This window comes from Rhincodon typus, chromosome 1 (assembly GCF_021869965.1).
Source record: "Rhincodon typus isolate 14 chromosome 1, sRhiTyp1.1, whole genome shotgun sequence".
NCBI classification, from domain to species: domain Eukaryota; kingdom Metazoa; phylum Chordata; class Chondrichthyes; order Orectolobiformes; family Rhincodontidae; genus Rhincodon; species Rhincodon typus.
The window spans coordinates 54,383,564-54,399,574 of NC_063332.1; the positions used below are offsets into that span (position 1 = coordinate 54,383,564).

The window sequence follows — 16,011 nt, forward strand, 5'->3', positions numbered from 1 at the left end:
GAGCATGTTGCTGGGATTAGAGGGTTTGAGCCCGAGGGAGAGGCTGAATATGTTGGAGCTTTTTTCCCTGAGCATCAGAGGCTGAGGGATTACCTTGTAGAGGTTTATAAAATCATGAGGGACGTGGATAGGGTGAACAGCCAAGGTCTTTTTCCAAGTGTGGGGTAGTCCAAAACTAGAGGGCATAGGTTTAAGGTGAGAGGGGATAAGATTTAAAAGGGACCTGAGGGGAAACTTCTTCATGCAGAGGGTGGTGCATGTATGGAACAAGTTGCCAGAGAATGTGGTAGAGGTGGGTACAATTACAAAATTTAAAATGCATCTGGATGTGTACATGAATAGGAAGGGTTTAGAGGGATATGTGTCAAATGCTGGCAAATGGGACTAGATCAGTTTAGGATATCTGGTTGAAGTGGATGAGTTGGACCTAAGCGTCTGTTTCTGTGCTGTATGACTCTATAAAAATCTCTTCTAAAAGAAAATGCATTTACATGGTAATGTATGTATATGCTTTAAATAGTCACTGTTTTTGGATGGGCAGTAAAATCCAATTGGGTTTCTCTGGATCTTCACCCTAAGTTTGAAAGATTAATGTTAGCAGCTAGTTGTTTTAGGTTTGTACCACTACTTGACAACCCCACAACTTAAATCCACATAGTTCTAGGTGGGTATTAGTCACTACTAACCTCAGAATAACATTGATGTTTTGTCCTGTGATTTGCAGATTTTTGGCTTCCTCATCATCATGTGTACAGTTCTGGCTATTGGAAATAGTATCTGGGAATCTCAGAAAGGGTACTACTTTCAGGTCTACTTGCCATGGGACAGTGATACGCCAAATGCTTCATTTTCTGGATTTCTAATGTTCTGGTCATATGTGATCATTCTGAATACCGTTGTCCCAATATCCCTTTATGTCAGGTAGGTTATTTTTAAACTTTCAGTCTTTTATTTAAAAACCAAAAGAACTGCTGTGAATCAGAGACAAAAATCGAAATTGTGGAGAGAAATGAGAGTTAAAGTTTCTGAGGAAGGGTCACTCAACCCGAAATGTCAACTCTGATTTATCTCCACAGATGCTGCCAGACTTGCTGAGCTTTTCCAGCAATTTCTATTTTTGATTCAGTTTCATTTATTCTAGCTCTGGACAAAGTGTCTAATATTATATTGTTCCCATCAGCCTTGTAAATTGTTTATAAACTGTATTGTTGTGATTCTAAATTCCAACAAAATAGTCTGAACGCAAAATGTGTTTGAAGAACTGTAAAGTTTTATGGTGCATGTTAATCAACAGTTTCTTCAGAGTTATTGCTAATTGTAAATTCATGTAGAACCAACCCAAGATGGACAATTTTAACATTTTAATTCAATTCAATTTTCAATGGGTAGGGGTTTTTTTAGCCTCTGAATGATGGGGCTATGGCAAGAAGTTTGGGAAAGTCAGGTGGGATGTCTGATGAGGCCCTACTTAATGTCAATACTGAAGAGTTGCATTTTTCAACGAAGTCTATAACACCATAAGTTGTCGGAGCAGAAGTGAGCCATTCAGCCCATTGAATTTGCTGTACCATTCAATACGATCATGGCTGACCTGATAATCCTCAGCTCCACTTTCCCGCCTATCTCCATTACCCTTGATTCAGTTACTGATTGCAAATCTGTCTGTCACTTTATTGAATATACGTAATGAACCAGCCTCAAAAGCCTTCTACAGTAAAGAATTCCACAGACTCACTACCCTCTGAAAGGAGAAATTCCTCCTCAGCTCTGTCTTAAATGTGTGACACCTATTCTGATATTCTGCACCCTGGTCCTAGACTTTCCCACAAGTGGATACACAGCTGTGGTCTTACTGGTAGTTTTAGCAAGACCTCCCTATTTTTATCACACACAAAAACAAAGTGCTGAGAAACTCAGGTTTGGCAGCGTCTGTTGAGAGAAAAACAGTTAACATTTTGAGTTTGTTTTGATGAAGGGTCATTGGACTTGAAATGGTAACTCTGTTTTTCCCAGCATAGATGCTGCCAGACCTGATGAATTCCTGCAGTACTTTCTGTTTTGGGGTCAGATCTCCAGCATCTGCAGTACTTTGTTTTATCTTCCTATTTTATACTCTATTCCCTGAGAAATAAAGACCTGCATTCCATTTGCCTTCTCTATTTCCTGCTGATGCTAGCTTTTTGTGATTCATGCACAAGGATCCTCAAATCCCTCTCTGCTGCAACTTTCTACAGTCTTCCTCCATTTAAATAGCATTTTGCTCTTTTATTCTTCCTATCAAAATGCATAATATCACATTTTCCGAAATTATTTTCATCCAGCCAAGGTGCTGCCCACTGGCTTAACTTGTCCATATCCCTGTGTATACTCTTTTTATACTGTCCACACTGCTTGCCTTTCCAACTAATTTTGTGTCATCCACTAACTTGGCTGTTGTATATTCACTTCCCTCATTCAAGTCATTAATATATATTGTAAATAAATAGTGGCCCCAACAGCGATCTGAGTGGCATTCCAGTATTACAAAGTAAATGCTGAGAAGATGTTTCTCCTCAAGGGAGAGTCCAGGACCAGAAGGAATAGTCTCAGGATAAAAGGACACTGACTTAGGACTGAGATGAGGGGAATTTTTTTTTCTCTCAGAGGATTGAGATTCTCTCAGAGAGCTGTGGGGGCAGATTCTTTCTGTATATTTAAGGCTGAGACAGATAGGTTCTTGATTAGTAGTGGAATGAGGGCTATGGGGCAAATGCAAGAATGTTTCAGGTTTCCATCCTGAAAATACCCCCTTAAGCCCAACTCTGTCTTCTCTCAGTTAGAGAAACCTCCACTCATTCTAATATATTGCCTCCAGCACCAAAGCTCTTATTTTATTAGGCAACCTTGTGGGCAGTACATTAATGAATGCCTTTTGAAAGTCCAAATATATTGCATCCACTGGTTCCCCTTTATTTTATCCGGCTTGTTACCTCCTTAAAGAATTGCAATAAATTTGTCAGACATGCTTTCCCTTTCATGAAACGGTGCTGCCTGTGTTTGTTTTTATCATTTATTTCTAAATGCTATGCTATTGCATTGCTTATAATGCATCTAATATCTTTTCCCATGGCAAATTTTAAGCCAGCTGGTCTATGACTACCTGAATATGTCTCCTTTCCTTTTTGAATAAGGATGTTACAGTGAAGTTTTCCAACCCTCTGGGACTTTACCAAAGTCTAAAAATTCTGACAAGACGGCTACAAGTGCATCTGCGATCTCTATAGCTACATCCTTTGAAATCCTGGGTTGCAACCCATCGCATCCAGAGGCCCTTTAGTTTCCTTAGTAGTTTGCTCCAGTGATAGTTATTGTGTTCATTTTCAATCTCCACCACCACCTTGGACTCCTTGGTTATTTCATATTTTTAGAATGTTATTAATGCTATCTATTTAGAAGACTGATGCAAAGTATTTATTCAATTGCTTTGCCATTTCTTTGTTCCCTGTTACTTCATGTTATTCATGAATTTTCCAAGTTAGGATAGTATGTGACTTGGAAGTGATTTTGCAGATGGTGGTCCGTGCATCTGCTCCCTTGTAGTTCTAGGTGGAAGGCGTTACATGTTTGGAAGGTGTTGTTTGGAAGGATTCTTGAAGCATTTCTGAAGTGTATCTTGGAAATGGTCACATTGGCGGCACTGTGCATTGGTGGTGAAGGGAGTGAAAACTGAAGGTAGTTGAAGTGATACCAATGAGGCGGTCTGCTTTGTCTTCGATGGTGGGAAGCTTCTTGAGTCTTGTTGCTACTGTGGAGAATATTCTGTCACATTCCTGAGTTGTGCCTTATAGGTGGTGGACAGCCACGGGAATTGAGTTACTGCCACAGAATTCTCATCCTCTGACCCACTGCTATTGCCATAATATTTATTTCTGCTGGCCAGTTCAGTTTCCAGACAATGGTAAGCCCTTGGGTGTTGATAATGTGTGACAATAATGCCATTGAATGTTAATGGGCAATGGTTAGATGTAAATAGTAACTGCCTGGCATTTGTGCAGTGCAAATGTTACTTGTCAAGAAGCTTGCTTGTCACTTAACTAAAATCATAAAACTTCTCATTAATAACACAATGTGGAGTTGGAGGAACTCAGCAGGCCAGGCAGCATCAGAGGAACAGGAAAGCTGACATTTCAGGTCGAGACCCTTCTTCAGAAAAAGAAGAAGGGTCCTGACCTGAAACAGCTTTCCTGTTCCTCTGCTACCTGCCCTGCTGTGTTCCTCCAGCTCCACACTGTGTTATCTCTGACTCCAGCATTGGCAGTTCTTACTATCTCTGAAACTTTTCATTAATGCTTTTTTTAACTCAGTGGTCAAAACAACTTAATGATCTTTAAAATAAAGATCAGATCTTTACACTACTGCAAAACTAAAATCCATTTCCCTTCACTTTGGATGTTGGATATTGTATTGCCCTTGCTGCAAGTTGTTTCAGTGTCTGAGAAGTCACCCCCAAAGAGTGCTTCTGACCTTATGATGCAGGGAAAGTCATTGATGAAGCAGCTGAAGATGATTGGAAAAGAAGCATGGGGCAATTGTGGTTGGTAAATTGCTGAAAAGATTCATAATATTCTTATGTGAGAACTTAAATTCTAAAGTGAAGGCAAATGATTTTTAGTTTTGCAGTCCTGTGAAGATCTGACGTTTATTTTAGAGATCATTAGGTTGTTTTGACCATTGAGTTTAAAAAAAGCATTAATGAGAAGTTTTGTGATTTTCGCTAACTGATCAGCCAGCTTCTTGAGGAGATAATTTTTTAAGATATTTGCTGATTTGAGTTTCACTACAACCCGAGAAACAGAGAGAAGGAGCCAGAAACAGATTCATTCAGGGAGCAGAGGCCCATGATGCAGAGATGCTAGAGAGAAGTCCTGAGCTGTTTGAAAGTTAGAAGAAAACTCCAGAATTAGATGGCTAAGGGTGCATCAGAGAAGAAGATATCCTTGTTGAAGACGTGTTTAGAAAGCACATGTTAATTAATTGTAACTTGAGTTAACAGTTTGATTTTAAAGTCTTGGGAAAAATATTGACTAAAGAAATTAACATCCAGTGAGTGCTCAGTAATTTTCCAAAAGAAAATCAATTACGACAGTGTCAGCTGAGCAGGAAGCTTTTAAGTGAAAAGTTGGGTGACTCTTCATTGAGGTTTGAGTCACTCAGGATACTGCTGAGATAAAAGGAATGAGTGTTTCTTTCAGAGGTAGTAGGAACTGCAGATGCTGGAGAATCTGAGATAACAAGGTGTAGAGCTGGATGAACACAGCAGGCCAAGCAGCATCAGAGGAGCAGGAAGGCTGACATTTCGGGCCTAGACCCTTCTTCAGATGAGATTGCTCCAATATTATTTTTCTTTTGTTTGATAGACTTTTATGTTCCTTTTGTTAAAAGTACAGCAGCAGCCCATTAAAGTCTATAAGACATAGGAGCAGAAATTAGGTCATTCAGCCCATTGTGACAATGTTCCATGACTGACCTCCAGATAAACGAAAGAAAAGTAAAGCTTATTACCAATTAGCCAGATTTCACTTTGAGATCTGACTTTTTCAGTATTACCTTTAGCAAGGATGACAGCAAAATATATTGGAGTTCTTTGAGGATGTAAATGTGGGTAAAGGGGTACCAGTAATGTGACAACACTATGGCTTTAAGAGGTGTATTTTGTCCTGGATTTTAATTATGAGCAGAGGTTGAGGCAGAGACACCATGCGGTCTGTTCCAAGACAATAAAGTAAACAGCTTGTGAGGCCTTGGATTTTTTAAAAAGTTGGAACAATAGAAGCAGATGTAGAGGTGGGGTCAACTCCCACAGAACCAAGACTTTAGTTTAGCTTCTAGGAGCTGTTGGAAGCCGATATACATCTCTCACTGCTACAGCAAAATACTTGAGTTCTCTCTCTCTCTCAAAATTTTCTTTTGATATTCTTTTCTCCTGCACTGGAGAAATGTTGCATGTGAGACAATCTATTTTACTGAATTTGCCTCTGCCAAGGGTGTGTTTATGGAATGTTACTATCTTAGAACAGCTAATCAGTGGTAGTTAACATATATATTATCTTGTTAATTATTTTGATAGAGTTACAATTAAGCTATTTTTTAAATTCTTATTTTGTCTGTATTTTAACTAGAGTGTAAGAATAGAGTGTGTTTTGCTTCAAGTCTGGTAGTTTGACCAACCGAATTGCATCCGGAACACAATGCCTAATGCTTGTCTTAAAAGTAAGAAAAAGTTGGGGTCTAGGCTATTTTCTTAATATATTTTGAGGGGTTTGGTCTGGTCCATAACAATTTAGAGGCTCTTGACTGAATTAAAATCTCTAATACCAGGTTGGGTTTAGGATTATCGAACTCAAAGACAGTGAGTGGTGAGTGTGGTGTTTTTTATGGGTGTTGTATTTGGTTGGTTTAAATAGGGTGTGCCTTGTGTAGTAATCACTCTTTCAGTCACTAAGAGTTTCCTGGGGGTGGAAGAAGTCATTTCAGGAGTTTTACAGAAAGTGAGCAAGGCAAAGATTTTAGAATTGGCAGACAAGTTGGATTTGGTTTTGACTTTTGACCATACAAAATGGGGAGGTAATTGTAGCAATAGCTCAACATTTACAATTGCCAGAATGGCTAAAATTCAATTACAAGTGAATCTATTTAACTTAGAGGCAATGGCATAGGGTAACGAAAGTGAGGCAAATGAGAAAGTAAAAGAAAGAATAGCTCTGGCAGAAGAAAAAATGAAAGAGAGAGGGAAAAAAGGGAAAAAGAGAGAGGTTTTGAACCTTGGAGATTGGAACTGAAAACTCAAAGTTGACTTAAAATGGCAGAGTTACAGGTGGAAGGTAGGAATAGTGATGAGGACAGTAATCGTAGCCAAAGGCCTGGTAGGGATCTGTTTACGTATGTTCAAGCATTGTCTAAGTTTGACAAGATGGATGTAGAAGCCTTAATCATTTCATTTGAGAAAGTGGCTAAACAAATAAAATGGCTGGTGACCATGTGGATATTGTTGATCCAATCAAAATTGGTAGGTAGAGCTAATAAGGTATTTGCATCACTATTAGATGAAATTTCTGGGATCTATGATGAGGTGACAAAAGCCAACTTAAGTGCATATGAGCTAGTACCAGAAGGCTACAGACAACATTTTAGGAATCTAAGGAGAGAATCTGGTCAGATGTACATAGAGTTTGAAAGGATCAAATAAAGTAATTTTAACAAGTGGATAAAAGCGTTAGACGATTATTTTGGAGGAGTTTAAAAATTCACTTCCTGAAGTAGTGAGAACTTGTGGAAGGGCATAGACTTAAAATTGCACGATTAGCAGTGGAAATGGCACGTGATTATAGGTTGGTTCAGAAATCAAAGTTTGGCTTCTGGCATCAATTTCAATCTGTGAGGGATAGAAATTTGGGAAAAGATAAATCCTCAGGTGGTAAGGGAAAAGGAGATTTCATTGAAGATAACAAGGATAGTTTACCACATGGTAGAAAGGAAACACATGAGGGGAAAAGAGACGTAAAAAAGCTCAGGTGCTTTCACTGTCATAAAATAAGCCACATGAAGTCACAGTGTTGGTGACTTAGAAAAAGTACTGGGAACACGATGTGGGAAAGTAGGATAAGCCAATGAGCTTTGTTGAAGTGGCAAAGGAAAGCACAGTGGAAACTAACAAGCTGTAGAAGAATGTACAACCTGATCAGGGTTGGTTGAAAAGAAAGTGCCAGATCTCTTTAAAGAATGTACTTGCATGGATAGGGTTTACTCATGTATGCCAGGAGTTGCAGGTAAAGAAATTAAAGAGATATGGGAGCAAGTCAGTCTTTAATGGTGAGACATGAGGGGAAATGTATTTCAGGAGTATTACAAGAAAAAGTGGGAATATGTGGAATTCATGGTGAGAAGAGTAGTGTTGCATAATATAACGTGAGGTTGGAGAGTCTGGTGAAAAGTGATGATGTGTTGGTAGGAGTAATAGAGAAATTGTTGATGCCGGAAATACAGTTTATCCTTGGTAATGATATAGCTGGATCACAGGTGGGAGTGATGTCAACTGTATTTGAAAAGATAGTGAAAATCAGACAACTGAGGTGTTACAGGAAGTATATATCCTGGGATTTTTCCTGACTCTGTGGTAACAAGGTCACAAAGCCACAGGTTGAAATGGGAGGAGAAATTAAGGAGTAAAGATGAGGAAGTTGAAGTACATTTATCAGACACTATGTTTGACCAAATGATTGAGAAATGAACAGTAACAGGTGGAGGACAAAGTGGATATTTTTAGTTCACAGAAGCTAGCTGACTTACAACAGAAAAATGAAAAACTAAGGCAGTTGTATCAAAGAGCATACACTGAAAAAGAGAGAGTGTATTCCAGAATGTTACTATTTTAGAAATGAAGTCTTGATGAGGAAATAGAGACCATCATGTATTCAGGTAAATGAAAAATGGGCAGAAGTTCATCACGTTTTATTACCAGTGGATTATAGAAAGGAGGTGTTGCGGGTAGCACATGAGGTACCAGGTCATTTAAGAGAAAGGAAAATTCTAGATAAAATACAAAAACATTCTTTTGGAGTGGACTGCATAGAAATGTGATTGACTTTTGCCAGACATGTCATACATGTCAGGCAATGGAAAACCTCAGGCAGTGATAAAACCAACACCTTTAATACCTATTCCCAACTTTGAGGAACCTTTTACAAGAGTATTAATTGATTGTGTAGGTTCAACAAGGCTCTGCATGGTAGACTGTTTAACAGTGCTAGATCTCATGGAATACAGGGAGAGCTAGCCATTTGGATACAAAATTGGCTTGAAGGTAGGAGACAGAAGGTAGTGGCAGAGGGTTGCTTTTTTCACTGCTGGGTCCACTGCTTTTTGTCATGTATAGGAGGTACGGTTAATAATTTTGGAGACGACACCAAAATTGGAGGTGTAGTGGACAACAAAGAAGGTTACCTTAGAGTACAATGGGACATTGATCAGATGGGCAGATGGGCAAATGGGCCAAGGAGTGGCAAATGCAGTTTAATTTAGATAACTCTGAGATGCTTCATTTTGGTGAGGAAAATCAAGACAGGACTTATACACTTAATGGTAAGGTTCTTGGGAGTGTTGCCAAACAAAGAGATCTTGGGGTGCAGGTTCATTTTTCCTTAAGTGGAGTTGCATGTAGAAAGGGTAGTGAAGAAGGCATTTGGTGCGCTTGCATTTATTGGTCAGCACATTGAGTAAAGGAGTCGGGATGTCATGTTGTAGCTGTACAGGACATTGGTTAGGCCACTTTTGGAATACTGTATTCAGTTCTGGTCTTGCTTCTATAGGAAAGATGTTGTTAAACATGAAAGGGTACAGAAGAGATTTACAAGGATATTGTTGGGGTTGGAGGGTTTGAGCTATAGGGAGAGACTGAATAGGCTGGTGCAATTTTCCCTGGGGTGTCAGATGTTGAAGAGGGTCCTTATAGAGTTTTATAAAATCTTTTCCCTAGGGTAGGGGAGTCCAAAACTAGAGTGCATAGGTTTAAGGTGAGTGGGGAAAGATTTAAAAGGGACAAAAGGGGCAACGTTTTCACTCAGTGGATGGTGTGTGTCTGGAATGAGTTACCAGAGGATGTGGTAGAAGCTGGTACAATTGCAACATTTAAAAGGCATCTGAATGGGCACCTGAATAGGAAGTGTTTAGACGGATATGGGCCAAATGCTGGCAAATGGGGCTTGATTAACTTAGGATATCTGGTCGGCATGGACGAGTTGGACCGAAGGGTCTGTTTCCGTGCTGTGCAACTCTATGACTCTGTGACTGCTACCTAAATCAAAAAGTGAGGATCAATATTTGTGACCATAATGGTCAACAGTAGTCATTATGCAGGATGACGTCTAAAATTTTATGTTACTCAAATTTTTTACCAGATAGAGTTCCCACAGAAGTACAATCACATCAGGGGTCAAATTTTACATCAAAGTTATTCAAGGAAATTATGGATAGCTTAGGAATAAACAATACAAGTCTACTGCGTGCAATCCAGAATTGCAGAAAGCATTAGAACGGTGGCATCAACCTTTAAAAGACCGTGTTGAGGGCTTATAGTCAAGACTATCCAGAGGATTGGGATAAAAGAATTCCATTTGTACGTTTTGCAATTAGGGATGCATCTGCTGATTCAACTAAATTTGCTCCATTTGAATCAGTTTTTGGGCATGACATGAGGGGACCACTGAAAATAATTAAGGAGAAATTGATGAGTCAAAGTTCAAACACCACATTCATCAAATTTTAAGGAGAGATTAAATGGAGAAGGTGAGTTGGCTCGATAGCATTTGAAAGCGGCACAGCATGTGATGAAACAAGCAGACAAGAAATCAAAAGTTTGCGATTTTGCTAATGAAGATAAAGTGTACATGTTACTCCCAGTGGTAGGTAAACCTTTAAAGACAAGGCTTAGTCAACCATATCAAATTGAAAAGAAATTGAGTAAGATGAATTATTTGATAAGAATGCCAGATACAAAGAATCTCCGAGTGTGTCATCTGGATATGCTCAAAAGGTATTTTGGTGGGGAAGGAAAGCAAAAGGAGAATGTGTTACTGGTTACAACAGAGAATGAAGAACTAAGTTCAGATAATTCTGAATTAGACATTACTCAAATTAAATTGGACAGTGAGGAAGTTCTCAAAAATTGCGATAAATTATTGAGTTCCTTCCGGAGGAAAATCAAAATGACCAGAAAGAGTTATTATAATCACATGAGGAGATTTGCGGGAAATGTTCCAATTAAATAACATCCTTATGGACTTAACCCTCTAAAGTTGGCACAGGTACAAAACAAGATAGAAAGCTTACTCAGAGATGACATAAAGTGAATTGTAGCAAATTGAGCTCACCCATAGTAATGGTACCAAAACTAGAGGGTATCCAACGATTATCGCCAAGTTATAAAATCTGATAAAATCTGATTCATATCTTCTTCTACGAATGGAAAACTGTATTGAGAAGGTGGGACAAGCAACTTATATTTCTAAGTTGGACTTACTCAGGGGATACTGGCAGGTACCTTTGTCTGAAAAAGTGAAGGAAATTTCAGCTTTCATGATACTGCATGGACTGTACCAGTTTAAATTCAAATGAAATTCAAATTAAATGAAAAATGCACCAGCCACATTTCAAAGACTAACCAATAAAATTATTTAAAGATTACCCAATTGTATGGTGTACGTAGATGATCTAGTGATTTTTAGTCACACATACAAGGAACATTTGGAGCACCTATCAGAACTGCCCGATCAACTTCAGGAGTTGGGCTTTGTGATAAACATGGCGAAGAGTGAGTTCGCAAAAGTCCAAGTCACGTTCCTGGGCCATTCCATTGAACATGGACAGATGGCCCATAGGATGTGAAAACAAAGGTTATTGGGGAGTTTACCATACCATCAACAGAAGGAAGTACTATGATTCCTGGGACTGAGTGGTTTTTATCAGAAGTTTGTACTGATTTTTAGCAATGTGCTTGCTGTACTGACTGACTTGTTGAAAAAGTGCAGAAAAGTGGACAGAGAAATGTCAGAAGGCATTTGACAACTTGAGCGCTGTGTTGGCCACTGCTCTGGTGTTAGCCACACCTAATTATGCAGACCAAATTCAAAGTGACTTTCGATACGAGTGATGTTGGTGTCAGTGCTATTCTCTTGCAAGAAAATGACGAGAAGATAGAAAGACCTATTAGGTATTTTTCCAAAAAAGCTGAATATTCGTCAACAGAAATATTCCACAATTGAGAAGGAGACCTTGAGTTTGGTGTTGGTATTGCAACATTTCAACATTTATGTTGCCAGTAATGTGTCAGAGACAATTGTGTATACCGATCATAACCCCTTAAAGTTTTGGGAAAAATTTAAGGATAAGAATTCCAGACTATTTAGATGGAGCTTATTATTACAGCCATTCAATTTGAAAATTATATATCTGGCAGGATAAGACAGCATAATTGTTGATACGTTGTCACGATTTTAATGAATGAAGACAGAGGTATTCGGTTGTGCGAAGAAATGGACTGTAGTATTGACCGTTTGCATGCTTAGAGTTAGTGTACTAATAGCGTAAAATGAAAGGTTTTTAAAAATGAAGCCATCTTTGTGTATTGATGGTTCATTTTCTTTTAAAGGGAGAGGTATGACAACACTATGGCTTTAAGAGGTGTATTTTGTCCCTTTCTTTATGAAGAGAGGTTGAGACAGAGGTGGTGAGCAGTCTGGTCCAAGCTAATAAAGTAAATAGCTTGTGAGGCCTTGGCATTTTTTTAAAGTTGGTACAATAGAAGAAGTGAGGTCAAGCTCCCATAGAACCAGGATTTTAGTTTAGCTTCTAGTATATGTTGGGGTTTGGAAGCTGCTATAGATCTCTCCCTGCTACAGCAAAACATTTGGGCTCTCTCTCTGTCTCTCAAAATTTTCTCTTGATGTTCTTTCTTCCTGGAGAAACGTTGCATGTGAGACAATCTATTTTACTGAATTTGCCAATGCCAAGGGTGTGTTTATGGTATGTTACTATCTTGGAACAGCTAATCAGTGGTAGTTAACATGTTATCTTGTTAATTATTTCGATAGAGGTACAGTTAAACTGATTTGTTTTTATTCTTATTTTGCCTGTATTTTAACTGGAGTATAAGAATAAAGTGTGTTTTACTTCAAGCCCCGCAGTCTGACTAATCAAATTGCATCTAGAACACAACGCCTTACATTTGCCTTTAAAATTAAGGAAAAGTTGGGGTCTAGGCTATCTTGTTAATATGTTTTGAGGGGATTTTGTTTGGTCCATAACAGTAGATATCATATATTTGGATTTCCGAAAGGCATTCAACAAGGGAAGTTAAGTATGCAAGACAATTGCTTTGTTATTGAACGAGTATATGGTATCTTTCTTTCATGGTAGTAGACACATAAAGCATCCCAAATATAATAAGAAAAAAGGGAGTGAGGAACTTATAATGATCAATCACTAGGGAAACAGTATAAGGAACATAACTGGAGGCTGACAAGGTCCCTTTGACCTGATGACTACATCTTAGGGCCTGAAAATAAGTGAGTGAAAGAAAGAAAATTGGAGAACAGATGTAAAGCATTTAGTTTCTAAAGTTATTGAATTCAATATTGAGACCTCGAGGCTGTAGAATGCCTAACTGGAAAATGAAGTATTGTTCCTTGAGCTTGCATTATGCTTCATTGGAACATTGCAGCAGGCCCAGAACAGATATGTTAGCATGAGAGCAAGGTGGTTTCTTGAAATGGCAAGTAACTGGGAGGTTGGGTCCATGCCTATGGATAAAGTGGAGTTGTTCTTCAAAATGGTCAACCAGTCTGCACTTGGTTTTGCCAATATAAAGGAGACTGCAGTGTGAGCAGCGAATGCAGTAAACTAGATTGAAAGAATTACAAATGAAATGCTGCTTCACCAGGTAGGTATGTTTTGGGTCTTGGACAGTGAAGAGGGAGAAGGTGAATAGGCAAGTATTACACCTTCTGTGGTTGCATGAGGTAGTGTGATAAGGGAATGTCAAAGGAGTGATGGAGGAGTAGGTTAGGGTGTTATGGAGGGAACAATCCCTGTGGAATGCTGACAGAGGAGGGTAGGAGAAAATACTTTTGGTTTGTGGCATCCTGCTGGAGATGGTGGGAATGACAGAGAATGTCTTGTACTTCAAGGTTGTTTGTTGAAATGGCAAGCAACTAGGAGGTGATAATATATACTTCAGGTCCATGTTTTGGTTCACAGACAAATCAATGTGACCTATGTTTCTTGGTGTAACCTGAACATGCTGACAATGAGAAACTAGACTGCTATACACAGTAGACTCAAAACAATAACCTTGGTCATCTCCACAGATGCTGCCAGACCCCCTGAATTTCTCCACCATTTTCAGCTTTTTTTTTAGATTTCCAGCATCTGCAGAATTATGCTTTTCATGCTTTGTTCTATCTTGTGATTTATTTATCAGTTTACATCATTATTTTCAATGCTATAGCAAGTCTATCAATTTCCTCATCGTCATTTTTAGTTTTGCCTTGAACAGGATGGGTCAAATGGCCCCCTTCTGTACTGTGTCATTTGTGTGGTTCTCTGGTTCTAATGGATGAAATATGAGCACTTCAGTACTTGTTAAGAACATGGCTTATTATAATGAAATATGTATTGTTAAAAAGAAAAATAAATTTAATGTGTTTAAGAAGTAGCCCAATGGATATTTGCTTCACTTTGAGGGCAAATTGTCAATATTTAAGAAGAATCAATGACTAATTTTTTTAAACTGTTTTTTACACTAGCATTGAAGTTATACGCTTGGGCAGCAGCTTCTACATTGGTTGGGATTCCAAAATGTACTACCCAAAGAAGGACACTCCTGCATTAGCCCGTACAACAACATTAACTGAGGAGCTTGGACAAATCCAGTATATTTTTTCTGATAAAACAGGGACCCTGACACAGAATATCATGATATTCAACAAGTGCACAATTAATGGCAAAATGTATGGTAAGGAATTGCAAGAAGTTTTTTTTATACTTTTATTCATTCATGGGAAGTGGATTTTGCTGGCTTAGCCAGCAATATTTGTCCATCTGTAATTGCACTCGGGAGAGTGGTGGCGAGCTGCCTTCTTGAACAGCCACAGTCCATTTGGTGTAGATGCACCCGAAATGCTGTGAGGGAGGAAGTTCCAAGATTTCGATCCAGTGACACTAAAGAAATGGCAATATACTTCCAATTCAAGATGATGAGTGGCCTCTCTGTCTATTCTATCCAGCCCATTCATGATTTTGAAAACCTCTATCAGATCACCTCTTGATCTTCTTCTCTCCAAGGAGAACAGCCCTTACTTATTCAATCTATCCTCATAACTGAGGTTTCTCATTCCTGGAGTCTTTCTTGTAAATCGATGCTGCAATTCTGTAAATCTTTCCAATGTTTTCACATCTTTCCTATAATATGGCACCAGATTTGCACAGAATTTTCCAGATCTCTTTTTTTCATCATTTATAGAACATAGAACATTACAGCGCAGTACAGGCCCTTTGGCCCTCGATGTTGCGCCGACCTGTGAAACCAATCTGAAGCCCATCTAACCTAAACGATTCCATTATCATCCATATGTTTATCCAATGACCATTTAAATGCCCTTAAAGTTGGCGAGTCTACTATTTTTGCAGGCAGGGCATTCCACGCCCTTACTACTCCCTGAGTAAAGAACCTACCTCTGACATCTGTCCTATATCTATCACCCCTCAATTTAAAGCTATGTTCCCTCGTGCTAGCCATCACCATCCAAGGAAAAAGGCTCCCACTGTCCACCCTATCTAATCCTCTGATCATCTTGTATGTCTCTATCAAGTCACCTCTTAACCTTCTTTCTAACGAAAACAACCTCAAGACCCTCAGCCTTTCCTCATAAGACCTTCCCTCCATACCAGGCAACATCCTGGTAAATCTCCTCTGCACCCTTTCCAATGCTTCCACATCCTTCCTATAATGCGGTGACCAGAACTATACGCAATACTCCAAGTGCGGCCGCACCAGAGTTTTGTACAGCTGCAACATGACCTCATGGCTCCGAAACTCAATCCCTCTACCAATAAAACCTAACATACCGTACACCGTCTTAACAACGCTATCAACTTGGGTGCCAACTTTCAGTGATCTATGCACATGGACACCGAGATCTCTCTGCTCATCCACACTACCAAGAATCTTACCATTAGCCCAGTACTCTGTATTCCTGTTACTCCTTCCAAAGTAAATCATCTCACACTTTTCCGCATTAAACTCCATTTGCCACCTCTCAGCCCAGCTCTGCAGCTTATCTATGTCCCTCTGTAACCTGCAACATCCTTCTGCACTGTCCACAACCCCACCAACTTTGGTGTCATCCGCAAATTTACTAACCCATCCTTCTACGCCCTCATCCAGGTCATTTATAAAAATGACAAACAGCAGTGGCCCCA

At 39.1% G+C, this 16,011-nt stretch overlaps 1 protein-coding gene across 1 annotated transcript in view; it reads left to right on the top strand.

Annotated features, from left to right (window-relative positions):
- The window catches only part of atp8b5b (ATPase phospholipid transporting 8B5b), a 253,067-nt gene that overhangs the window by 120,632 nt on the left and 116,424 nt on the right, over positions 1–16,011 (top strand). The window contains exons 12-13 of the mRNA XM_048600294.1: positions 725–921; positions 14,337–14,562. Coding sequence (XP_048456251.1) covers positions 725–921; positions 14,337–14,562 — 423 coding nt within the window. The remainder of the gene's footprint in view (positions 1–724; positions 922–14,336; positions 14,563–16,011) is intronic.